The 27,240-nt window shown below is 37.9% G+C and overlaps 3 protein-coding genes and 1 long non-coding RNA gene across 6 annotated transcripts; 2 read left to right on the top strand and 2 right to left on the bottom strand.

The window, feature by feature from the left end:
• The first annotated feature begins 4,031 nt into the window (after positions 1-4,031).
• Positions 4,032-6,255, top strand: LOC110670512 (cyclin-D5-1). 3 transcript variants are annotated; one of them, XM_021832583.2, is made up of 6 exons: positions 4,035-4,495; positions 4,594-4,680; positions 4,760-5,051; positions 5,144-5,277; positions 5,412-5,612; positions 5,762-6,255. In XM_021832583.2, exons 1-6 carry the CDS (start codon positions 4,211-4,213, stop codon positions 5,765-5,767), a joined length of 1,005 nt encoding a protein of 334 aa, XP_021688275.2. In that variant the 5' UTR covers positions 4,035-4,210; the 3' UTR covers positions 5,768-6,255. The 3 variants fall into 3 exon arrangements, with proteins under 3 accessions (XP_021688276.2, XP_021688275.2, XP_021688274.2); XM_021832584.2 differs by having other exon boundaries at positions 4,032-4,495; positions 5,445-6,255; XM_021832582.2 differs by having other exon boundaries at positions 5,412-6,255.
• A 2,148-nt stretch (positions 6,256-8,403) lies between these two features.
• Positions 8,404-14,258, top strand: LOC110670510 (uncharacterized). The gene is made up of 5 exons (XM_021832579.2): positions 8,404-9,539; positions 10,169-10,633; positions 10,747-11,805; positions 12,772-12,952; positions 13,181-14,258. Exons 1-5 carry the CDS (start codon positions 8,469-8,471, stop codon positions 14,161-14,163), a joined length of 3,759 nt encoding a protein of 1,252 aa, XP_021688271.2. The 5' UTR covers positions 8,404-8,468; the 3' UTR covers positions 14,164-14,258.
• Positions 12,516-14,146, bottom strand: LOC131183809 (uncharacterized). The gene is made up of 3 exons (XR_009151821.1): positions 14,026-14,146; positions 13,233-13,935; positions 12,516-12,862 (listed from the first exon to the last, which is right to left on the bottom strand). It is a non-coding gene; the product is annotated as an uncharacterized LOC131183809 (long non-coding RNA).
• A 677-nt stretch (positions 14,259-14,935) lies between the features above and the next one.
• LOC110670511 (calcium-transporting ATPase 2, plasma membrane-type) lies at positions 14,936-27,240 on the bottom strand. The gene is made up of 7 exons (XM_058154440.1): positions 26,874-27,240; positions 26,404-26,458; positions 24,379-26,312; positions 24,113-24,271; positions 16,713-16,884; positions 16,299-16,594; positions 14,936-15,432 (listed from the first exon to the last, which is right to left on the bottom strand). Exons 1-7 carry the CDS (start codon positions 27,048-27,050, stop codon positions 15,193-15,195), a joined length of 3,033 nt encoding a protein of 1,010 aa, XP_058010423.1. The 5' UTR covers positions 27,051-27,240; the 3' UTR covers positions 14,936-15,192.

Here is a 27,240-nt window from a genome sequence, read left to right as displayed (position 1 = left end):
ATTAATTTAATCATAAAAAAAAATGAAAAAGAGAGCAAAATGGTAATTTTATTATTGTTAACCTATAATTCCCCTATTGCAGATAAGAAGACTTTTTATCAAAATAAAATTAAAATTAAATAATTTTATTTTAATAAATTAAAATTAATTAATTAAAATAAAATAACCTCCTAAATTGAACAACGTTTAATGCCACATGCCCTCGCCGAGCCAAACATAAGATAAGGTCTTAGCTCGGCTGAAAAATCTCTAATTCTTTTAGGCCCAGATCGTAGAGTGTCTGGGCCGGGCCGATTCCATCCACAGCAAAACCTTGACTTGAAAATGGGCTTTAATGTCCTTGCAGTGCAAGGCTTGCACTTCGCCCCTTCTCTTCTGATAAAAAGACAGTATACAGAAGTTGACATATAATTTCGTATATTAAAAAATAATTTATATAAAAAAATATTTTTAATATTTATAAATTATTTTTTTTTATGAAATAAGTGAATTAAATTTCATGAAAAATCCCATGGCTAAACTAGAAAAAGAGAGTTACTAATAGTACTAGAAAAGTGAAAAAAAAAAAGGGGAGTTAATTTTTACAAGAAAGAAGGAAGACAAAGAAGTCCTAATCTCTTGGAACAAAAGAAGCCAATAAGGTTATAGATTTGGAAGCATATGATTGTGGGCAACAAGCCATTGTCTTTAGAATCTTTTTATAATGCAAAATAGATTAAAGAAAAGAGGATCAAACACAAAGACACAGTCAAAGCATTTGACCATCTTGGTTTTAGCAGATTTCAGAGTCAAAGGTTCCTAACTTCTATTACCCCAAAACCTAAGCAAATTCAATACCAACTTGTAATAATCTCATTCTAAACATTAAAAAAAATTAATTAAATAAAATTATATATATAAAAAAAAAAACTCACATCACATTATTTTTCTTTTTTTCTTTAAATAATGGAGGACCCTCCTCCTTTGTCATTCCTTTTCTTTTTCTTTTCTCTTCTCCATATAATAAATAAAATTAATAATAATAAAGCAGACTGGCAAGGGAAGAATGGTCCAGAGTTTCTCACGTGAAGACGCTCCTGCCTGCAACTATAATCACGTGTCATATCACCCCCATCATCATTTTAATTTCGCATGAAAAAGCTCAATTTCAATTCTCACATTCAACACCTTTTCATTGTTTAGTACTTTCCATGGACATTTTCTGTTATATGCATACATATACATTCATCCTTGTGAGATTTATTTTTTATTTTTTTTTTGGTTTTCAATTGAAGGTAAGGAATTCGTTAATTCAAGGCCAAAAGCTTAATACATGATAAGGTTAAGGCCTAATATGACATAATGAGGTAATCCAGAATAAACTACTTCTATTTAGTTAATTTAAAGCTCATAAAATGCGAGTCTTCTCTCATAATCGAGCCATTGCATTGTTGAGCAACAACAAGCAACGAGGCAAGGATGATCACTAAGAAGAGCAGAGTAGGAGAGGTTGAGTTAAAAACCCAGACTTGGCTTGATGAGACCCAACCAAGAGTCGAGCTATTGCTTCTCCCCCTCAATCCATCATTGGCAACTTCATAAAGTTCAACTTGAATCTCCCCATAGTGATTCTAGCGAGAGAGGAAGGTAAAACTCATGAATTCTTAATCTCCTATAGCCATAAGAAAGCTAGCCAACAAGAACTAAGATCATCGGCGTCAATGCCCTTGAGATGCCCCTCCCTACTGCAAGTCTAAGAGGCACACCACATAGAGCCGAATAACAAGCTCGCAAGACCTAGATCCTCAACAAGATCCCTCAAATGCAACAGTGGATCTACAAAATAAAAGCTCAAGACAAGCTATTTACATCTCAATATAAAAGATAGGGAAGGATAAATCCACTCTCCAAGTCAGGGAGGAAGAGGGCCCTCCCCTGCTTGGAAGGGGCAGAGGAGGCCTCAAAACAAGGCAGAAGAGATGGTGACTTGAAACCCCAAGTATGACCAATAAAAAAGGAAAAAGTTTACTTAATTATGTATGATCCCTTAATTCTATTAAGGTTCTGTTCAGTAATATTAACTATTTTAGTAGCTCTAAAATAAAAGAAGAAAGAAAATTTGAGAGGAAAATAACTTTATTTTCCATCATTTTGTGTTTGGATTGGTTGAAAATAAGAGAGAAGGAAAATTTGAGAGGAAAATAAAACTTTTTTGTCCATTTCTACTCTTGCTCCAAAATGGAGAAAAGTGAGAGGAAAATATAAAAAATTACAAATATATTTTTATATTTTATAAATTTTTATTTATTAATTTATGAGTAAAATTACAATTTTATTATTCATAAAATAATTTTCCCTTCATTATTTTTCTCCATTTAAACATGAGAAGGATAGAAAATGTATTTTCATCTCATCATTAATATCTTTTTTATTTTCTTTTCTCCAATACAAATACAATTTAAAAGTTAGGAAAGATAACATTTCGTGAATCATTCCCTCAACCTTAAACACTAGCATTGAATCAAGCATTCAGTATCAACAACTAATATAAATATTAAACCACCGAATAATACAATGAGAGATGATCAAAATACTAAACGTTAACTTAAAAGTTGTTGCTGAATAGAGTCTAAAAATCATGATATTAATTAAGAACTTAGATAAGGAACAATGAATTAACAAGTTAGAATACGAAATCTTTTATATGAGAACCTCAATTACTGACCAATGAGATCAGAGATCTCCAACTGTGAGTGAGCAAATTGTTACTGTCAATATGAATGATAAAATATCAAAACAGGCATGATGATAGAAGTTGACACAGAAAAAGGAAAATTAAAAGGACTCTGAGAAGTAAGAACCTAATCTGTGCGTATAATCCATAAATAAAACCAGTGGGGCAGGAATAACTCACTATTTTTATTTTGTTCAGATCAGAAATATTCTTATCTGACCATTAAGGTTAAGGGGTTGAATAAGATGCCATTCCACCCATTATATATAATTCACTGCAAAGGTTTTGGATCTTGAGTCCTATTTTTATTTTCATTCATAATTGTTCTTACTTATTGCTTTCCCCTGCCATAGCCTATTGTTAAATGGATTGAATTCAATTAAAATCAAGATTGATTATTATTTAAAGGTTTAAGGAGACTGGAATTAAAATTACAGAGAATTTTTTTAATTTTATTTTTAATTATGGCTTAATTGAATTTAATCGTCAATCCTTTAATAGCGTGCCTGGATGGAGTGAGGGAATATTGAGTAAGACTCAAACTATCAACTTAAGAAAGGCGTTGATTGAGTGAGACAGTTAGTAAGACTCAAACACTCAACTTAATAAAGGTGTTGATTGAGTTTTGTCAATTGAATCAATTCTTAATGGTTAATTAATTTATTTTTAAGAAGGAGTTGATCTCTTATTGGTATATGGTTAATATATAATCTAGCCATCTATTGTCTAATGAGTTAAAAAATATTAAAGTGGAGACTCAATGGCACGTAATTACAAAGAAGCATTCATTCACAAAATCCTAGGTGAGCCAGAGGGCCTGAATGGCAACAAATGAAGGCAATTTAAAGCATTCTTACCAAAATTATAAAAAGGCAAAAGAGAAAGTGGGTAGCATTTTACCAATGTTTGAATCATCAATTTCTTTTTGTTTGTTTATCATTCATCTTGCCCATACAATCTACTAATAAGAATTTTACTGAAATTCTATTGAATTCTAATTTAAGTGACTGTTAATGACAGATTTTGTTGAAATAAATAAAAATATAATAGATAGATGAAACTATTAACAAAGTTGACGACTTACTGTGGATAAATTTAACCCAAAAATTCATATTCTAATGCAACCTTATTATGGTACAGTTGTCCAAGATAGAGGAATACCCAAAAATTTAAGTATATACGATGATGTATTAAAGAAAGAAATAAAGAAAAAAAAAATCACTAAATTCTCGAATCAGATGGAGGAATGGGTTTTGGGGGTACGTACAAGACTATTATGGGGGGTACGTACAAGACTAATATGGGCTTAGAAAGCGTACGAAACCGCTGAATTATCGTCTCTATATCTCATCCGCTAATTATGGCGGCACTGAAACCACTACCCTCCACTCCTTCCCTCCCTCGCTCACCATATTCCACCCTCTCTTACCCACTCTCATTCCCTAGATTTCCTGCAACTACAAATACCCATGTTCCTCTATAATATTTTGTAGAAACATGGCTGACTTGGAGACCTCTCTATCTCTGTCTGGTCTCTTGTGTCAAGAAGATGAAACTTCTTGTTTCAATCAAAGTGAAGCCGACTATAATTGTTGTTATGACATGAACATTGATTCTTGTTTTGTTTTGGAGAATGATGAGATTGATTACATTGAGAAAATGTTTGAAAGGGAGATGAGTTTAGGATATACAACTTATATACTCTCCTCCCAGCATTGCCCAACCACCAGTTTTAACTGGTTAAAATGTGCACGCTTGGATGCTGTTGAATGGATTTTCAATGTCTGTAATTGTTTTCATTTTTTTGTGTTATTTCTTTCTCCTTTATGTGTTTTCTGGGTTGAGTTCTTGAAAATTTTTTTCTTTGTGTTCTGATTTAGACCAGAGCTATCTTTGGATTTCGGTTCCACACAGCTTATCTTTCAGTGACTTACTTTGATCGGTTTCTTTCAAAAAGATCCATTGATGTAAGCAGCTAAAACTTCTCTCCATTTTTTTGGCTAATTATCCATTTGTGATTAATGGATGATATAATGTTGTTTAAAGGATGGGAAATTGTGGGCTATTCGATTATTGTCCGTGGCTTGTTTGTCATTAGCAGCAAAGATGGAGGAATGCAGAGTTCCACCCTTATCACAGTATCCAGTGGAAGATTATTTCTTTGAAAATAAAGCGATTCAAAGAATGGAGTTGCTGGTATTGAATACCTTGGAGTGGAAAATGGGTTCAATCACTCCTTTTTCTTATCTACATTACTTCATCAGTAAAATCTGTGGCGAATCTAGACCCAAGGAAACAATCTCTAGAGTTGTGGAACTTATTTTGGCACTCATAAAAGGTAGGTATTATAAATTTCGAAGGCCAATTTAGTTTCTTGATTTGTCAAGTTACTGAATCTGGGTTTTGCTAAGTTTAATTTTATTTTCGCAGAGACTAATTTGCTGGATCATCGACCATCTATTGTAGCAGCGGCTGCAGTATTAGCTGCATCTGATAATCAATTAACAAGACAAGAATTGGAGCTCAAGATGAAAGCAATTTCATCATGGGGTTCTTTAGAAAATGTGAGAATTCTTACTTTTAAAGTTGATTTATTATTATTTTATTAGTCTAGAATAAAAATAAATATCATATTTTGTGAAATAAAGAAGATAAACAGATAATTAATTTATTTTCATCTCATATTTCACTGCAACAGGAGCATATATTTTCCTGTTATATTGTAATGCAGGAAATAGAAATGGGAAATCTTAAGACACCAAAGCAATTGCTTTCACCTAAAACATCATCAATCCATTCTAGTTCTTCAATTGCTGTTGTTGAGAATTCTTGCTTCACTACCCCCGGAGCTGGCACTAAAAGAAGACTTACATACAATGACTCTGATCTAAATTGTCCGGTAAAGAATATCTGTCATCGCTTATAATCAGTGAATTTGATACTACTTAAGGGGAACTGAATTGGGTTCATTGGTTGGAATATAGGATTATCATTATTGCTGTTTTCTTTCTATGAAAACTGATCATTACTACTTAAGTTGGATTATAGGTCTAATGAATGTTGTTATGTGGCATTTATGGAATGATTTTGGAGTTGATGATTGGGGTTCCATTTTCCAATACCCAACAAAAAGTTCCAGCCAAATGACAACCCAAGAAGAGGATAGAGAAAAAAGGGAAAGTAAATAAATAAGAAAGGGATAGCTTTAACCAACAGTAAGAAGAAGTAAAGAAGCTGAGCCAAGAGAGAATGCCAGAAGGCCACTGAAGACTCTGTCTATAGCATTCTTTGTATTGTTTCCTTTGATGAATATCCCACTGTTGCTTGCCACTTTTTCCCCCCTTCAAGAACTTGTATTTCTTTATCATCTTTCTTTTTCCTTTTATTTTATTTTCAAAATTTTGTAACAAAGATATATGTGTTGATCTATACATCCATTGCCACCCTAGCTTTTGAGGAGGGGGGTCTTGGGATGCTTCTTATGTCTTTCAAAAAGGCTGAAGACCATGAGGAATGAAGAATTGATTTTATTTGATTTGATACATCTATGCTGCATTTGGGCCATTGAAAAAGTATATAAAGGTGAATGTGATTAGATTAGTTTGGAATGTTGGGGTTTCTCCTTTTATGAGTGGGGAGTTTCTTTTTCACTGTTACATAGCACTGTGTTTGGGGATCAAGATAACACAGCAACTATCTTTCAGGAGTTTCAGGGAAATGATATTAACATACTTTGATCAGATGGTATCAATACAAGTTTCTCCTGAAGAAAAACCATATATTTCCAGAAATTTCAGAGTTGCTAGTTGATGCCTAATGCACCCTAATGGCCATATTTTTCACTGGTACGAGTGAATGCTGATATTTGCTTCCTTTGTTGGTAGTTGTAGGACCCAAAATATCATGATGAAGGTAGACGCCTCTTTGTTTTGGGGTGGATTGGGGGGGAAAGGGGGGCAATGAATGAGATTCATAGCCAAAAAAAAAAAAAAAAAACTAGTGTCAGAGGCTCCCCACCCCTCCACATGCCTCCATTTGGATCCTAGGATATCCAGTGTGGCATGTGTACAACAAATGTATATATTCGAGTCTGCAGTATTTCTTGCAATAGTGCTCTGCTACGGGAGACGCACAAATTGTTTGTGGGTGTATGGCTTTGTTCACTGTTCATAAGGTGTGTGTATCCCTTTGTTCACTGGTCCATCTTAGGAGGCCAAGTTTCTCCATCAAAATCAACATTTTAATTCTTCCCACATGTTCTGTTTCTATGTTTTCTTACCAAAAAGCAAGTAATTAAGCAGCAGTAAGGTCTTAATTGATCATTATGGTGTTAATCAAGCTATTGCTCAAAGGATTTTGCATCTTCTTTCTTGGTGTGATAAGCTTGTTTAGATATAATGATAAAATAAATTATATGCTTTATCTTAATCACATTTCACATATAAAGAGGTAATTATTTTTTACCAATAGAAGATCAAAACCAGACTTATCTTGAACTGCAATAATTTGGAAAAAGGAAGAATGCACCGTGAAGCATCATGAAATGAATTGAAAAAAAGCCATGCTTGATTGCATGAAAAAAGGAAAAGTGGAAACAATAATCCAGGCATAAGTGCTTAAGTTGTTTAGGATAGAAGGATGTATCGTCCAACCTGCCAAATAATTTAGATTGAGCTCACACCTGAACTTGACCCTTGTGTCATGACTCAAGATGGTGACCAAAAGTACTAGAAATTCCACTCAATGAGTAAGCTGAAAATGTGGGTTTCATATTGTATTGCATTTTAAACTCTGTGATGCTCAAATCAGTGAATGGACCACGTCAACATCTACATCAAATGGTGAGTACTACTGAGTAGAGTTGTCTTGTGATGTTGGGAAGAAGAATCATTCCTCTTGCTTGAAGAGAAGAGAAATGGCATTTGGACGATTGCCACCTTGGAAGAACGGAAGGGAGGGTCCAAATGTAACTTTACCAATGGATAACATGACAATTTCTTATTGAAAGTAAGATCATCTTTGAGTAGTTCATCTTGATGAATTCCTTTTCTTTTCTTTATGGGTCTTGTAGAGCTTTCTTATACATTAGTTGCTCTGGTTTGCAGGTGCCTTTTTGTCCTTTTGAAACCCATGAATGCCGTCCCTTCAAAATCAAGAAAATATTATCAAGGCTGTTGATATCATTGGCTACACAGTGGGTCAAAATATTTGAGTGACAAAAACATCTAATAATATCCCCACAAATAATTCTAACATTCAATTGTAGCAATGCATACATTGCCGAGTTTTTTTTTTTTTTTTTTTAAATTTTATTAAAATAAATTCTAAATTTAATATATTCCATGAAAATTTTTAGATGAATTTGTTATGAAAAGTCTCCAGTAATATAACTGATCCATGTCGAGGCCCAAATCCACTAACTTGGGTTTATTTATGGGCCTCCATGGGCTTTGGAGAATGAAACCAAAGCCCAAGATTAGGCGCTCGGAAATTCATTTGAAATTCAATCACGTTAAAGCTACATGGCTCAGTTACATTGGAAAAGACCGCCAATCTTGGACGTACAAAAATTGACTTCCTATCGTATTCGACTCATCTAACTTTGCCCGTCATTTGGAACCCATCACAGTTTCTAATTTTAGTATTTCTTTATTTTTCGAAATTAGAAAAATGTAAGCGTCAACTCACTTTCCCTCTCTACCTATATTTTGAAAAAAATAACACGCTTTCAGAGAAACCAAGATTTCCCTCTGAAATGGAGAAGAGACTTCGCTCGTCTCTTCGATCCTCAGCCGAAGAATTTCTTTCCTCCGCCGGAAAAATCAATTTGAAATCTTCAAAATCAACTCTCAAAACCTTAATCCACGCCATCCCAGCTTCTTCTCCCCTCTCCTCCTCTCTCCCTCTTTCCCTCCACCGCTCCATTTCCGACTCCATTCTCTCTTTCCGGAACCTTCTAGAGCATCGCCCACCTCCCTCCCCAGACCTCGCCAAGTCCCCTCCCTCCAAGCGCCTCCGCAGGTCCTCCCGGAAAAATCAACCTAATTCCCAAAAAATTGAGTCCAATTTCACCTGCGATAAGCAAGAGACTCTCGAGAAACTCCAAATTCTCGCTCACATCGTGTTTCTATGTGTTTCGCATCCCAAAAATGCGTTTTTACCCTCGGATTTGTTACCTGCAGTTCAGTCATTGCACGATAATTTGGTTCTGTTTGAATCGGATTCCAACTTGTTATTGGAAACAGCGAGCTTGTGTGAAGTGTATTGGAAGGAGAATCTACCAGGTCGAGAAATGCTCATTTCTCAGTCTCTTCCGTTCTTGGTTTCTAAGTCACTGACTTCGAAAAGGAAAGTGGATGTTCATAGGGTGTATGCCCTGCGCGAGGCTTTCGCCTTGTTGGATTTCGAAGATGAGAGCATAGATGACTTGAAGCTGTTGTTGATGCGATGTGTCATTGCCCCTCTGTATTTGAAAACAGAGGATGGAAGGCGGTTTCTAGCGTTTATGGTCGGGTTGAGTATGCAATTACTGAAGGAGGCATTAGCGATGATGAGGTCGCAGATTCCGTTCGGGAGAAAGTCCATTTTGGAGGCGTATGGGGAGGTTTTATTCAGGGCGTGGAAATCAGCCGAAGGGGAATTGAAGGATGAGATTGAGAATGGATTCTTGCAGGGTTTGATTGATGGCGCAATTCACGCGAGTTCCGGTGTGTTTGGAGCTTCTATTAGGAGGATTTTGGGAGGGTTTGTTAGCCAAAGAATTACTGATGGGGTGGAGAAATTGCTTTTTCGTCTTGCTGAGCCTGTTATATTCCGCTCGTTGCAGGTAAGTCATGTATAGTGGGCTGTATTTTGAAAATAATAAATGCTAAATTATGTTATTCTGGTCAGAACGATGAGTATGTAATTGCTGATATTTGGATGACATTATAATTATCTTTGTTTTACTGTATTCCAATTGCTTATTGGATGAAAAACTTGTTTGAATTGGTCAAAATTTCACTCTTCTGATGTTGTTTCTAGTTTTGTGTGAGTGGTCGCATAATTTTATTGAATTTTAATTTAATAACATGCAAGAAATGTAGGGCTATTGATTACCTTGTATCTTCCTATAGCTCGAAAATGGGGTTGCAATTTAATGACATTGCACAAGAGATTCTTAGACAGTCCAGTCAAGTCTGAATTCAGCTTGATTTGTAACTTTTAAAGCGAATCATATGCATGCCAATGTACTTTCGTTGGATTGAACACTTAATTGGCAGTGCTTCATTGATGCTTTTGGAATTTCTTGAGATTTTTCTGAAAAACTTGATTTTAAAGCCAGCAAATTGTTGGGTGCGAATCATAGTTGCATCTGAGTTTGAATTGTGTCCTGAAATATATCTAGTTTACATTGATTGTTGTGTAATTTTATTTGGAGAACTATGAAGCAATGCTGTCTGCTTTTCTGATCAGGTTGCAAATTCAAATGTTCGTCTTAATACGGTGCATTTACTTTTAGATTTGTTCCCCCTTGAAGATCCTGATGCAACAAAAGAAGTTAAAGATACACTGCTTGATAAACAGTTCTTTTTACTAGAGAGATTGCTCATGGATGATTGTCCAAATGTTAGAGTTGTTGCAGTAGAAGGTTGTTGCCGTGTTCTTAGTTTGTTTTGGGAAATCATACCTCCATCAACCATTACAAAGATACTCACAAAAATTTGTGATGAAATGTCACATGATATATGCAATGAGGTTAGGCTCTCCACATTGAGTGGAATTGTCTACTTGCTTGGAAATCCACAATCTCATGAAGTTATGAAAGTGCTTCTACCAAGATTGGGGCATTTGATCTTGGATAATGGTCTTTCTACTCGTGTTGCTATTATGGATCTCCTCCTTTTTATAAGAGATATTAAAACATTCCAGTTTAACAAGGTATTGAAGTTCCTACTTTGTGTTAGCTATGATAATATTTTCGATGCGCTTCTCTATATTTATTGCCCTATTATTATTATTATGTTGATTTTGTTCTGCTTATACATGTTCAGGTTGTGGGTTTAGATGTGTTATTGTCAACGCTCGCAAATGATCAGCCTCAAGTTGCTCAGAAGATAACAAGATTGCTTATACCATCATACTTTCCCTCAAAAGTAAGCATTGGAGAGGCATGCAATCGTTGTGTTACTCTTATCAAAAGGTCTCCCAAGGCAGGGGCAAAGTTTTGTGAATTTGCTGTGTCAGAAGGGGCATCTCTTAAGTCTCTCATGGAGCTTGTCAAAGCATTGATAAATTTGGTTTTATCACTTGAAAAGCTGGATGCAGATCAAATTGAGGGTTTACTTGCTGCTGCTTCCTCCCTTTGCAATAGTCTAGTGGGTGAGCCATGTTACAATGATGCCCTTAAAGAGTTGTTTTCTGGTGGAAAAGTAAAGTGCTTGTTTGCTGCTGCATCAACTGGGTGTGCTCAATCATCTGTATTCAACATTTTTTCTGCTGTCTGTCCAGAGGATATGGCTAGTCTTGTTGAAGAATGTATGCACGTCATCACCAACTGTAGTGGAATATCTGAGAATGTTGAATTGCAAGCTGAAGTGAGGTCTGCCCGCAAATTGTTGCTGTCATGTGATGGTTTTGATGATATGTTTGAGGCTCAAACAAAGCTTTTGCAAAAAACTGCCTATCGATGCCATGTTAAATTTGGGATTGAATTGCCAAAGCAGAGAATTTCTTCTGGAAAAAGGAAGAAATGCAATTCAGTCAAAATTTCAGCCAAGTGGAAACATGTTAGTGGGAAAAATGCATCTGATTTTGAGGAGGATTATTCAATTGCTGTAGGAATAGGCTGGCAAATAAAAGACTTTCTTGTTTCTGAGGATACTCGGAAAGCTGTACTAGGGTCTCAAGCTCTAGAACTTCCATTTCTTGCTTTAAAGGTCATCTCCGAGGTCAGCATTTTGCAATGTGTCTGCTGTGAATATATGGAAACTTCTCCTCTTTTGGCATATACTGCTCTTGCCTTGCATATGACTCTTCAAAACATAAACATTAGAACAAGTGAATGTAGTGCAAAGAAGAAAGATAGAACCGACTCTTCATCAATTCTGGAGGCAAGTGGTTCTTTTTTTTTTTTTTTTTTGCTTTTGTTATAATTTGCCCTCTATAATACACTGAATTTAGGGTAAATTTACTCTACTCTCACATTTTTTTTGTCCTCGCACAAAAAATTGTAGGAGTTTTTTAGTGAAAAAGTGTTTCTGTTGCTGAACTACACTTCCAAACTTTTGTTTTTGGCTTTTGATCCTGTTGTCTTTAGCATTTTTTATAGAAAAAAAGAACAGAACTCTCTTGCTTGCTTGTGAATTAACAATATGAAAAGCACAGTGCCCTTTCTGTCATTTTAGAATTGGCTTCTTCTTTCTGCCATAATCTTTTTCTCCGCAACATTAGGGAAGGGTGTTGAGAATTCATTTAATCATATTTTGGAAACACAATAAAAAGCCAAACTTCGTATAGATGTACGACAAAGTCTGTTCCCTGCACTAGTAATAGTCCAATGCTGAAGTTGGTAAAGAAAACATCCAGGAAGTAACCAGTAAATACTGATTTCAGGTTATTCTTGCATTAAGCTAGAACAAGATGGTTGATCTCTTAAACAATTAGTTCTCAATCATCGTCACCCGCTATATTATACTACCAGGGTCTTCTCCATTCCTCATTTGAATTTTTCAATGCTCACTTGTCATTACTGGCATTATGATTTTGTGGCTGGCCATCTGATCCTTAGTTAATTATCACAAATTTAACAGATCAATTTTCTAAACGGGAAATGCTTTATCCTTGTATAAACACACATCTTATAATTACAATAATTGTTTAACCTTCGAGAACTTATGAAAGAAGCACATCTTTGTTGCTTCACCTATTTATTTCTCACGATTAATTGCTCAAAATCTGCTTCTACTTTTGATAAATATGGAAATTTTGTTCCATTCAATAAAAGGAAAAAAAAAAAAAGAAAAAAATTTGTTGCTGATGTATTTCAATTTTTTTTTTCCTTAAAATTTACTTTTCAGCGGACATTGTTGGATGAGACAGTAGATCACCTGCTTAACTGTACTGAGAAGCTGCTTGCAGCAGATGATGCTGGAACGTCTGGCAATTTACCTGCAAACTCAAAACAAGATAACAAGAAGGTCAATCAGGCAGAAAAGCAAAAGAAGCCTCAAAGAGATGCATCTGGCTCAAATACTGATGGTGAGTAATTAACGAGATGTGATAAATGCATTGCTTTTTGGACTGCTGTTTAATTTTAGAACGGTAATGGTTGCAAACTGAGAACTTGATCATGATTTTCAACCTCTAGGTTTTTAAATGAGATCCATCATGCTGTACATATACTTGAATATTCGTCTTTCTTCTTATACAAGGAAAAAAAATTATCATTCCTGTGACTCAGTAATTGTTTTTGTAACTTTCATGTAGGATCTCCTCATGATAAACAAAAGATGACGTCAAAAAAGGTGAAGATGCTTACTGCAGTTCTCAAGTTCATTGTTGATTCCACTGCAATGGGCTTTCTTTCTCACCTTAACAGAAGGTGCTTAAGTTTTACATCATCATATGTAAAACACGTCATCTTTGTCTTGGGACAACAATATTTTGAAGGACAGCAATTTAAGGAGGATAATTTGAAAGACAGTATTATCTGTCTGAAGAGCTCTTTCAGCTACGCAGCCAAGTTACTCAATCTTATACTTAAAGACGCTACTGAAGCTTCACCACCTCCACAAGAAGCTTTTGACCTGGCCAATGATATGCTTGACCTAATTACCTCATTTGAAATCTATTTGGGCTCTAGTTTTGCTGCACACCTTGCTGCAGTTGCAAAGTCTTGGCTGCCTGATTTGATTCTTGCATTGGGCTTAGGGAGCATACTTAGACATACTCCAGTAGAAAGCACATATTTGACGGCATTATCACATGTTAAGCTCCATTATCCATCTTGGCCTTTAATTTTGGCGAAGGCTGAGCTCTTTGAAATGAAAGAAGTTAATCCAGATGAGGATGATCATGAAGTTTCAGATCCAGAGGAATTTCCCATGTTTAAGAAATTTATAGAAATGATAATTCCACTGTTGAAAAGAAATCCTAACATACTGGATGCTGTTGGAGTGATTTTCTTGACCCATTCAGTTGTTGGCCTGGAAAGGAAGGACTTTGCGTTGGTGCTGGGGCTCCTGCACTTTGTCTGTGTAAAGTTAGTTGGCCAAGAGGACAAAACTTGGAATGAACTTGATATGATGCTGAGTTCTCTGCCAGACATTTACCCTCAGATTGAAAGAGAAATTGAGGAACAAAGCAATGAAGATGCAAGGCAGAAATTACTTAGTGCCAGAGTATTGCTTGAACCTGTTTGGTTGTACCATAGTTATGAAACTGGGAGGTTTACTGTGATGGAAGAATAGATAGAATTATTTATGTTCCACCTGGCCAAGAGACTAGAATAATTGTATATGGTTCTGAAGATGTGGAAAGAATTTAAAAATCATTACTTGTTTTCCTCGCGATGCTGCCATTGGGTGATCACAGGCTTTGTTCTTTTTTGATATTGCAGGCTGATTACTTGGAGCATCTTCTAACACCAGGTTAAAATGAGTGTCGTATGTTCAAACAGGAAAACAAGAAAAAAGAAATAGCTCACTTGTCCCAACATAAGCCTAAAAATGATAAGTTGAAATTCAGGGTTTGTTGCATCACTTGTAGCTACAGGGGTTCTCTTAATGGTTACACTGAATTCTTTAATGTTCGCTTCTGATCCAAAAACTACTAGTATTTGCCCAGGATCTTATCATTTGGTCAAAACTCAAAAGTATGCCTGAATTCTATAATTCAATCCATTTTAGGTGCAGCTTTACATTATTCAATAATGATAAAAATCCCCTTGAATAAAATTCATAAACATGCCAGTGGTAAGAGAGAGTGAGAGAGAACAGAAGAAAAATTAAATGAAAGGGAAAAAAAACCATAATTCTAATTAGGACGTTTCTCACTTTTCTCTTTTTCTATTTTTCACATAAACCAAATATGTATTGTGAATTGTAGTTCAAGTGGTTTGCATAAAAGATAACTATGCCAGGAGGAGCTCCCTCTCTCCTATTTATTGCAGTAAGTGTCTGTTCACCTATTCCAAGTGTTCTCATATAGGCTGCTAATTTCAAGAAGCAATGGAGAGACTAATATACAAAGCAGCACACAGGTTGCTTTTGTTTTCTTGTAAAAGATTTTAAGCTTGCAGTAAGCAGTTAGAAATACAAACTATCCTTTCAAAGTTGCAATTACAGCACTAAACTCAACATTTTAAAAAGTAGACACCTCATCTCCAGAAAACAAAAATAGTCAAGACCACCTAGACATTGTAATTTGTAGACAACAATATGCAAATGATGAACTTCAGAATGTGATATCAGACTAGAATTTTTACTCATTTACATGGCTCACACAGGTATCATCTTCACACCAGCAGCAACTGGCACACCTAACAGTCCAATGAATGAACTCAAGAACCACTGTGACAAAGTGAGAGGCGACGTATTAGCAAATATACCCAGGAACTCAATGATACTGATCTCAAACAGAACAATGCAACAGAGGACAGTCACAAAAACGTAGTTATCGAGTATGCCTTTGAAGACATTTATTTCCTCAATCTTCCGTGAACTTATCAAATTAGAAACCTACAGGAAAAATCAAGACGTTAGTGATAAGTTCCATTCAATTAAGACAAGATTAATAAGATTAATTTTCTTTGCTTTAGAGGCAAAGAATTCAAACAAATTTTGAAATGACCATTTTGTTTGGAGCAAATCAACATAGAATTTATTTGATTTGCAAATGAATAAAAAAAAATCTAAATGAATTATCATGTTTGGTGTTTTATTTATTAAAATAATAATTCATTTTAAATTTCCAGCCTTTCTATGGTAGAATTTATTTGCCAATTCTATCATAAATTGGCTCAGTATAACAAATTCTACAGAATTAAAGATACATAATTTAAATGAGATTTGTGCACACTTAGAATGTTAAGTGTGAATTTATAAATGAATACGTTTGGATAGAAGAGGATTTGAAATGAATAGATATTTGAATTTGACATTATGTGAGTTAATATGATTTTTCACTTGAAACTCACGTCTAAATCCACATTCATTTCAAACACAAGGTTATCCAGATGGACCCTTAGATATGGAATTCATTTACACCAAACAACACCATCACATATCTCATGTTAACCACTCATAATTACTTTCGTAGTTGCATGTGATATTCACCAATGAGCTTTAGCTCAGTGGTACTGTAGTCGTCTCCAGGCTGTGAGGTCTCACTTGCTGTTACTAAGTATTACAGATTGTTCATTTATGTGCAAGCCTTTTCATTGTTCACAATGTGCCTGTCAGTAGTCCTTTGAAACAAGAGCTATGTTAAATTTCTTTGCAATAAATAAATCTGCTGTCCTCATCTATAATTCAAAATTTGTCAAACTAGTGCTGCTTGAATCACACCATACAGAAGTGCAAAGAGGTGTTTCAGAGATAGTTACCTGAAGGAAGATAAATGAGTTGAATATGAATGTATCCATGATTATATTAGAATCTGGGCCATCAAGACGTAATATTGCCTTTCCTTTTGTTTGAAGATACCATATTGCTGTAATCTGATAAAAAGATTGCCCAATGATATTCCTCCACATGACATTAGTGATAAAACTTCCTTTCCTTCCAACTGGTGAATGCATCATTAGTTCATTATTAGGCTCGTTTGCAAAGGCAAAAGCTACCAATGTATCTGTGATCAAGCCAACCCACAAGAGCTCAACATCTGAAAATGGAGCATTCCCTGGACGATTGTTTCAAGAAAAAGCATAAGCTCCTTGCTTTTGGGTACCAGGGGAAGGGGATTTGCAACAGAAAAACATAACCAAAATTTAAAAACCAAGGAATGTCCATCATCTGACCTGTAAAGAAAGCAGTAGAGACGTTAAGAATTAATGCAACCATAGAAACTGTCAGCTGGAACTGTACAAATTTTTTTACATTCATAACAATTGAACGTCCCCATTTGGCCATTGTCACAACTGTGGAGAACCCGTCGTCTAGAATTGTGATATCAGCATTTTCCTTGGCCACCTGGAATTTGGGAATAAGAGTAATAGGATTTTGGCACCGTGCTTAAAGTAATTAAGAAATTACATCTGATGAGATGATGAACACCATATGCAGAAATAAAAATGATGCAGGATTAACCTTTTAGAGAATTGTTAAATGATGAAGCTTGGTTCTATCATCAGCCTCTTCACACAGAATTAAACTAATTCCGCCTTGTTTTGAAGAATGTAGATACATCAGGGTTCCTAGTATGATTAGGTAGGGGAAAGAGCTTGTGTTACTTAGGATATTGCACAGTAGGGATGAGATAGTAAGAGGAGTAGGAGGAAGGATGAGCACTCCTGCGAACTTGGTGCATGTGATAGGTTAGTGGTAGCAGGTAAAGTAACAATGAGGAGAATGTTTAGGGGAAATTCTAGGAAATAGTGAGTTAAAGAGAAAAGTTCCAGATGGTAAATAGGAGTGGTGAAATTTCAAGAATCCCCTCAAGATGTCATAATTGAAGTTATTTATAGTGTAGGTGTAGTAGCTTTAGGACCTTTAATTGTGTACCATGTGATGTGATCGTAAGAGGAGAGTTTGGAATTTGTCTGTTGTCACATTTGGCCTTTGAGTACTAAGATATCTTGTCACTTTAGAGACAATCATTTCTGAGAGATGCTATTTTTTTCTACCTGCCCATAAATTACCATCACAAGTAATTATGGCTTTCAAAATTTCCATAGCTACCGGAGATTTTCCAGCAGAAGATTCATTATTTTCCCTGTCGCAAGGTATTTTGCGGTCGCCTGGACGAACATTCACCGAAGTGGAAAGAGTGAGGAGTCGTCACTTCGATTTTAAGGGAAATCAAAGGAAACCATTTTGTGAAATGCAAATTAAAGTGAAACCACTTCCAATACAGAGATTCTAGGTTCGGGGTCCGTAAACGGGTGGGGAAGGTGTTAGGCACCCCACCTCGTTCCTCAATGTGGGTAAGCAGATTTAACCTTACGCTCTTTATAAATTAAAATCGATAGTTAAGGGGGTTCGAATGGAATGTTAGTCCCTTTGATAAAAGGAGTGTTTGATTTTTCACTATTTTGGAATACCCAGATACACAAGTAAATGAGACAACTTTAGTGAATTGATGTCGTGTAGCGTTTTTATTTTTGGGATTATTTTGCGCATGTGTTGAAGTTTGATTTGAGAATCGGATAAGAACTCTCCTCCGATCCTCTTTTAAACATTCATTAAAATTCTGGTTGGAGATCGGATAAGAACTCTCCTCCGATCTCTTTTTTTAAATATTTGTTAAAATTTTGGGTGGAGAATCGGATAAGAACTCTCCTCCGATCTCTTTTAAATATTTATTAAAATTTTGGATTGAGAATCGGATAAGAACTCTACTCCGATCTCTATTAAATATTTATTAAAATTTTGAGTTGAGAATCGGATAAGAACTCTCCTCCGATCTCTATTAAATATTTATTAAAATTTTGAGTTGAGAATCGGATAAGAACTCTCCTCCGATTTCTTTTACTTGAATGGGAGTCAGATAAGGATTTTTCCGATCTCTTGAAATCTTACATATCGTGGGAGCCTAAGACTAAGGGTTCTGACATTCAAAGATGCCGGGGACCAGAAAGAAGGGTCTTTTAACTCTTTGGCACCTCATGATTAAACAGGGGATACCAGACCGAACTTTACCGACCCCCTATGTGGTCGCCTTACCAGTACCTCTTGACAGGCGATACCCGATTTGTTCCGTTTATTTATCTAAGATTCGGTTTTATTCCGCCTTATGGCGTCTTACCCAATTGCCTTCTGTGTTAGTCTAGTGATTCAACTTTACTATTTTCCTGACTTATTATTCAGACCTCTTATTATTTTAAAGAAACACTTACGACACGGTGACCTACACTTTATCTAACTACTTATACGCTACTCGTGGCTAGAACTCTTGCATTTAAAGGTAACAAAGAATAACAAAAAGAATGGACCGATTAACAAAGAAATGAACTCGGGAATAACCTTCTTCGCATTTTTTTAGCACAATATAGACTTGGTGAAAATCACGAACATACAAACAAAGGAAATACGTAAAATAAAACGAGCACCTGATAAAAGCAGCGATATAAGCACTTACCTGTAGGAAGCCGAATCTATTGAACCAACCACAAAACGAACAGACGTAATAGGACTGCTGGCTGATAGCCTGAGGACTAAGGTTCGCCTTGAAATGAAGGATACTTTGCTAAAATGCAGTCAGGTTAAAATAATAACCGAGTTTGAATGAAGTTGAGCTTGAACAACGGGAGTAGAAATAAAGATAACAGAGACAGAGAGTGAGAGTGTCACAGGATAATGAACGGCCTGAAAATAGAGAGTTTCAGTATTCAAAAATCCCTTTGCAAGAAAATACTTCAGAAAACTGGTTTCAAAAGTTTTTCTTCTGAAAGCTCAAAAATAGCAGAGTAACGAACTGAATTAAGTTTCAGAGTTCTTCCACTATAGTTACCACCTCTCTTGTATTTTTTTCCCGTCCTTCAACAGTTTTTCATGCAGGTATTTATAGGAACCGGGAGCTTCCCATGAAGGGTCAGGATTTCCCTTGAGGGATATGGAGGGTCTGGATTTTAAAGGACATGATCGGATGCTCGAGAATTAAAGAGAATCAAAATGAACGGCTGAGATCATCTTCAGAATACTTGTCCTTTTTCTCTTCTAATCTGACGGTCCCAAATTTTCTTGTCCAGGGCGATCCAAGGGCTGGGAGTAAAAGACGCCGGTCTTGTCGTCTTCTTCTTTGATCCAAGGGCTCCGGGCTCGTCCTTACGAATGGGATCAACGGTGGAGATTAGGATGTACAGGACTGTCATGACATACTCTGGCGCCTGTCAGCATGGTGGGCGATTCTCAGGCGTGCGGTGGAGATCTCGTCTGCAACGCTTTAACTACCTCGGCTTTGATTATGACGACAGTTATTGGAAGTTGTCTTATTCTCCTAGCTTTCCGATCTCTCCTCTTTTCCGATCTTTCCAACACTATCCCTTTTCCGATCTCATGCTGGCCTTCCTTGTTCCGATCTCTATCGCTCCAGTTTTCTCCTGTATCTGGTCCGGCTCAGTCAAAGCATTTATTCCCTTCGATTTACGAGATGTCCGCTTCGTTTTCTGCTTAGCAATAAATGCTCGGACCATCCCCTATATATACCTTCAACAGGAAACCTTTCCTCATTTGATTTTCTCCTCTTTTCTTTTCACTTTCCTTGTTCTAGCTGCTCCGGCAACAATTCCGGCCATGATGGCCACTTTTGATCTTTTTCCGATTGCCTTCTTTATTTCCCGGCTGAAAATTTACGATCCTGGTGATCGGAGAATTATGATAGCCTCATTTGATGATAGTGAGAGAAACGGACTAATTTACCGATCTGGATCGAGGACCTCGATCGTGTCGATCTCGAGTCGTTCGACCGATATCATCGGCGAACTGATTTCGGGTGAGAAGACTGCTAATATTCCTCTTAACATCGGTGACTGCCCCTTGAAATTCATTTGGCTCCTCACCACATTGGGCGTCCCTACTACAGCTCGATTCTGGTCGATGACTCATGAGAGTCATAATCACCCCGTCTGAGCTGTACATCTATCCGTTGTCTATGGCTGAACAAGTATCTTGATTCAGCCACGAGACTAGGCTTTGACATAGGCCTTTATTAGATAGGATGTTCCACCGATCTCTAGAGATCGCCCAAATGATGTAATCTGACCTTTAATGTAATCCGATCTCTAGAGATCGCCCAAATGATGTAATCCGATCTTTTGGAAATAAAATTTTATTCTGCCAATTATTATTTCATTATTGATGCATTGGTTATTTTCTGATCTCTGAAGTATTTTCCCGATCCGATTCTTAATTAAACAACCTTTAATCGATCTGCCTTAATTTCACCGATCTGTAACTAGCCGATCTCTTTTATTATGGAATTTTTGGAATATTCGTGAGACGTGTCAGAAAAGCTGGCGAGTCCCGCTAACCGATGCGCCGCTTGGGGCTCCGTGAGCATTAAATGCTCGGACGGGTATAAATAGGGGAAGGGTTAGCCAATTGCTCCCTTATGTCATTTTCAACCTTCTCGAGAGCAATTCCAAAATTCTCTCGTTTTCTCAAGTTCTTCTGACACCGATCAAGCTCCGGTAAGGGTTTTGATCATTTTTTAGTTTAAATTCTCTATTTTCTTTTGAAAATGAGCGGCGCCGAGGGTCAGAGAGCGGCAAGCCCCCCTTCCGTTCAGATCTCGTGGTCGTCTGATGAAGTGGAGGTGGTCGGACCAAGCGTGCGACCTGAACCTCCTAGGGTCTCTGTTCCAGCTCGGGGGCAAAGAGCTCCCTCAAGGCATGTACATTCTTCAGGGAGAGAAAATCTTCCCATGGACGAGCTGCCATCAATCCTGTAAGAAACCGACCAGCAGTCGTTCAGCCAGGAGTACAACATCAGGCCTGATTCATACGAGCTGATTAAGTGTCACGGCGATCTTCGTACCGATCATTTCTTCGAGGAGAACGATATGATCATGGTATAAGAAGAACAATTAAAGGCCGGGCTGCGGTTCCCCCTTGATGACTTCTTCAAGGAAGTTTTAAAATTTCACCAAGTGTACATCGCCCAAGTTCACCCGAACTCGTGGCGGATCCTAGTAGCCTTCAGAGGCCTCTGCCGAGCTAAGGGACTCCGTCCTACAGCTAAGGTATTCGCTGAACTGCATGGATTAACTCGTCGAAAGGACGACGAGTATTGGTTCTTCCAGGCGAAGCCACATTGCGGGCTTTTTACCGATCTGCCCTCCTCCCTGAAGAATTGGAAGAATCGCTTCTTCATCCTGAGAAGCAAGGTTCCAAACGGCTTTAAGGGTTTCCCCCGTAGCTGGCTGCACCAAGGTCCCCTACTTCCGAAGCGAATCATTTTGAATAGGGAAGAAGGCCTAATGGTAATGGAGCTGAAAGGTCAGGCGGCCCATCAGAAGTACTCTTGTTTGGATGCGGTAACTGCCGAACTGCATCACTGGACGATGGAGTTGATCACTGGCGAAGATCGCGGGCTTGAGCTCTCTGACCTCGGCATCGGTATTTTCTATATCTCAGATCTTTGGACCTTAGCGATCTCACTGACCTCTTCTTTGTGCAGGTATGGCAAGCGGCGAAGCTTCCAAGGAGAGCCGAAAGCGGAAGAGAGAGATTTCCCGGAAGGTACGGGAGATGAAGCGGGCTGAGGAAATGCAGACACCCAGGCATGAGCCCGGGGAAATGCAAGGAGGCTCGTCTCAACCCTCGGGACCACCGGTCATAGAAGTGGCCCGATCTCCTCCTCGCCAAGAAGAGCCGCCTCCACCTCCTCCAGTCGCTTCGAGTGCGGAAGGGGGTCCTTCCCAACCTCCTGTAAGGACCCTTTCCCGCGGTGCTCAAATCTTGATCCATTCGCTGGAGAAGAACCGCACGGTTCGAGAGAACCTGGGTTTTGCTAAGGTCTTGGGGTCCTCCATCTGCCTCCGGGAGGATCGGGATAGGCTGTCTCCGGACAATCTTGATGACATCCTGACCCGATCCATGAGCCTGAACGTGGAGTGCTTGGTGAACCAGCATATTGTTCGGGAGAAGGCTCACCACCTGGGTAAGGAGGTCGAGAAAATGGGTCATGAAGTAGCTTCCCTCCGATCTCAACTCTCATCCGCTCAGAACTACATATCTGAAATTGAGGGGCGGATGAAGTTATACGAGGATAAGCTGGCCAAGCAAGCTCATATTCTGGCCGAGCGAACCCATGTTCTTGAAGAAGTTCAGGCACTCCGGGCCGGTGAAGTTGCTCACCTCACTGAATAGCTCAAAGCGAAAGAAGAAGAGGCGGTGACCAGGGAGGCCGGCGCTTATGTGACCGCTCATAGGGATCTCTTGGCCGAGCTCAGGAAGCGATATCCCGAGGAGGACTTCACTTGGATGGTAGATCTGGCTCCCCAGGACGAAGGCGAGGATAGCGAGGAGGAGGCTGAGGGTGAGAGAGGGAGCGAACAAAATGTAGATCAGGCTGGGGGTGATCCTCCAGCCGAATGACTTGTACAAATTTTAATATGAAATGAAATTCCCTTTTGTTCAATGAATGATTGTGATCGGAAAGTCTCTAAATTGCATAAGCATTTGATTGCCTGAGCATATTAGAACAACAACTAAAAATGATTATTAATCTAAGTGTAAGAGGTCGGAAAACACAATAAGCATGAGATCGGCTGGGAACTAACGCTAAATGGGACTTGATTAAAATTAGAAATTTGACTTGAACACTTAAGATCGGGATCATCATTAAACCGGATCGAAACCTTAACTTTATTATTCCCAAACTTTTAAAAGGGAGATCGGCAATAAAACTAGTGACAAAGATTTTGTGTTGGTTCAATTTCGTTTGACAAGAAAGATCGGGAATGTAATTGTCTTGGCCAAAGAACTCGATAATTGATTTGAGAGACCGGTGAGGCTTTAACTGATATGGGGACTTAGTATGGATTCGATTCTTTTTGAAGGGAGATCGGAAATGTGCTTGTCTGGCAAGGAGAGATCGGTTTCAAAGTTTATTGGCTTCGGGGACCGGCCAAAATATGGTGTCGACATTCCCTACAAAGTATGTTGAGTTTCAATGGTAAATTTTATAATTTATTAAACTTCTAACAATTTGTATCAGGAATTATTTTGCAATCAAAAGCTAGGTATTTAATTAGATAAATGAACTTTTATTGCACTACTACTAGATACTGTTCAAATTATTATCATGTGTTCTCTGTTCTGTTCATGGCACTGTACTAGCCTAGAAGGCATTTGGATCCCTGTTATAAGTATTTTAATCCGTAATCATATCAGAATTTTATAAATTTAAGAGTTAGGACCTGTCATTATTAGAACATTAATCAATAAGCGGGGTTATATCCTCTTCAACTCCTGTTAATGAAATATTATATGATTTAAGTCACAGTTTTGATGCATTGTTTAAATTCCTTTCCATCTCTTACGCTTCCTAATATTATTCTTTACTTTCTGTCCTTATACAGAAACATGATTTGCTCGTTGTTTTTCATCTTATTCTATCTTTACCAGCATACTACTCCAGTAAGACCTGAAATCAATACAATAATTTGATATCTCTTGCCTTTCTGCTAGCAACTCGTGAGTGGCGACTCAGATTATAAGATGAATATTACTGCAGAAATGCACTATGATATGCTCACCTCAGTTCCGGATATGTCCATTGCTAGACCAATATCTGCTTCATGAAGTAAAGAGGCATCATTTGCTCCACCACCTGTCACTGCAACAACTTCATTGAATGTAGTTTGCAAATGCTTCACCAATGTAAGCTTGTCTTGAGGCGTAGCTTGAGCCATCACCTGCTCTTAAAAAAGTAAAACTTCAGGACATAAATTACACAAACATACATCTGATTGAGTACCTAATTGGTGTCAACATTTTGTCTACTTAGGAAGGTAGGAAGCACCTGAATTCTTGGTATCAGTTGAAGTAGCTCCTCATGAGTTTTCTCTCGAAAATCAGGTCCTTCAATGGTTTCGCCATCTTCATCAAGAATTCCACATTCCCTAGCTGTAGCCTTTGCAGCAGCCATATTATCACCAGTAACCATTCGTACAGTGATACCAGCTGAGCGACATACTGCAACAGACTCTTTGACACCGGGACGAATTGGATCTTTGATGGCTACAATTGCTATACAAGTAAAGCCAGAAGCTGGAATTGGATTCTCAGCAGAGAAGCCATCTTCCAGTTCCATGTAGGCTAGGCAGAGAGTTCGTAGAGACTCATCAGCAAACTGACTAACTGTAACTTTTAGCTGGTTGATGGATGCTTCATTGAGATCAACAATTTTACCATCTGAATTGATCACCTTGTCACAGGCAGCCAAAACTATTTCTGAAGCACCTTTACAATGAGCTCGCAAACCTTTTCCTTGGAACTCTAGCACTGTTCCCATTTGCTTCTTTGTGGAGTTGAAAGGCTCAACTTTAACAAGTTTAGCTGCTTGTCGCTCTGCCTGGAAATCTCCACCAAGAGACAGGCCAAAATCTAATAAGGCAATTTCAGTGGGTGTTCCAAGTACCTCAAGTTTTCCATCTTTGTTAACAACAACTTCCCCACTAGTGTTATTAAATATTGACTGCAGTAGAAGTTTCAGAGCAGAATCTGGGATCTCAGAGTGCAAGCCAGAAGCATTATTGTTTTTTGTTACCTCCCTGACATTCATGCAAATGTATGATTTCACAACAGTCATGTTGTTAGTAGTTAGGGTCCCAGTCATGTCAATACAAATATTTGAGGCCAACCCCATTGTCTCACAAGCTGCTAGATGCCGGATAAATATTCTATCATTCATCAGCTTCTTCATAGCAAATGCTAAGTTTAATGTCATTGCCAATGGCAGCCCCTCTGGGAGTGCAATGACAAAAATTGAGAAAGCAATAGTGAAATATTTGAACATTTCCCTGACCAACTCCAGAGGGTTGCCTTTCAAGTTGCGGACATATAATCCTTGCATCAAAACGGCAAAGGTCACTATAGCAAAGAATTGACCTATCTTTCCAATAATGGCTGCCACTCCATTTAGTTTCACCTGCAGTGGGGTCTCATCATCTCCACCTTGGCTGAGAGTTGCAATCAATTTACCCCACTGGGTTCTCATCCCAACTGTTGTAACCATCACCTTGCATGATCCATCAAGCACCTTAGATCCAGAAAGAAGGAAAGGATTTTCACTGTTCACCATAATTGGTTCACTTTCCCCTGTTAAATTTGATTCATCAAGTAGCACACAAAAACCTGAAACAAAAAGGCCATCTGCAGGGACTAGGTCTCCACAAGCAAGGTATACAATGTCTCCAGGAAGCAAATCAACTGATGATAACCTTTGCCTAAATCCATCTCTTGCAACCTGAACCATGAATTTCCTTTTCTCTTTCTCCCAATTCCTGAGTTGTGAATATTGCCAAAAATCATTTGTTGCCGTGACAAAGACAGCCAAGGAAATACTTGCAACAATTACAATGGCATCATGGGCCCTCTCTTGCCACCCTTCCATTGTTATGCCAAGTAGCAAAGACACAAAAGCACATATTGAATCAATGATAAAGATCTTGTCCTGAAGGGCTTCCCAAACAAATGTCCAAAAACTCCGAGCCTCACTCCCAGCAAATATATTGATTCCATAAACCTTTTGTCTGTGATTCAGTAGATCATTATCCGTAGAAAGCCCACTAGTGAATGAAGTGGAGAGCTTTTCAGCAATACCATTTACCCCACCATGAAACTTTAGCTTCTTGACATCATGGCCTTCGACAATGGATCCTAACTCATCAGCACAAATCTCAAAACCCGCAGCTTTGACCTCTGCAGGTACAAAATAGTCACTTGGAGACACATCTGCAAAAATTGCATTATCAGCGATCGATTAAGAAAAAAAAAACCGCAAAAGGAATAAGCTTTAAGCTTATGACAATCTAAAGAAGCTCACCCTGGATGTATTGAAATGCAGCTTTGGAGACCAGAATTGCAATCCTTAACTTCTCCTACAATATTATATTCAGCACAAAAGAAAGTGTTAGATATCTGGGGAACCCAAAGCATCTGGAGAATCCTTCTTGACGTGCCTTACTTGATACCACATTCAACCACATACAACCCAAAACCTTAAGTCGCTTCCCCCTAATATCCCACTTATGGAATTCCACACTTGCATATTCCCAACAGAAAGATAAGCTTCACTTTGAAACAATAACCAGAAATGTAATAAATCGTAACCGTTGAACAAATTGGTACTGCATGTGATGCATAAGCAATGCTGGCATATCAAAATAAAACGCCAAGGTTGATTTGAGAAACATATTATCATATCAGGAACCAACTAGCAACAATAAAAATTGCATCAAGTGCTTCGAAACAACTTCTATTGCCGAAAAACAAAGTAAATTTTCCATTATCTACCTGATTGCTCCGTCGTAAAGCTTCAGCCTCGTGACGCTTTGATAAATGGGCAGTGAAGCGAAACCTTCGCCTTGAATTCCTTACGATCCCACATAGCTCCCTCCATTGCTTCAACTTCTGCTCAGGGGAGTACTTGGACTTCACTTGCCCAAAGTTTTCATTCAAGTACCTCTCCATCACGATCTTTTCTCTTCTTTCCTTTTATTCTTTAACCAATATCTTCTGCGAAAAACTAATTTGGATTTTTGTTAGGCCTTTGCCATTTTCTTACAGCGAAAGGCGTGAGATCACGCGGCAAGCAACAACTAGGAGGAAACCTTGTACATCCTGAAGAAAGCGAAGCATACAGCATTGACCAAGTCATCAA

The sequence above is a fragment of the Hevea brasiliensis genome, chromosome 10 (assembly GCF_030052815.1).
Source record: "Hevea brasiliensis isolate MT/VB/25A 57/8 chromosome 10, ASM3005281v1, whole genome shotgun sequence".
In the NCBI taxonomy this organism is placed as follows: Eukaryota; Viridiplantae; Streptophyta; class Magnoliopsida; order Malpighiales; family Euphorbiaceae; genus Hevea; species Hevea brasiliensis.
Note: the sequence above shows the minus strand (reverse complement) of the source record. Positions and strands in the feature narration are given on the sequence as shown.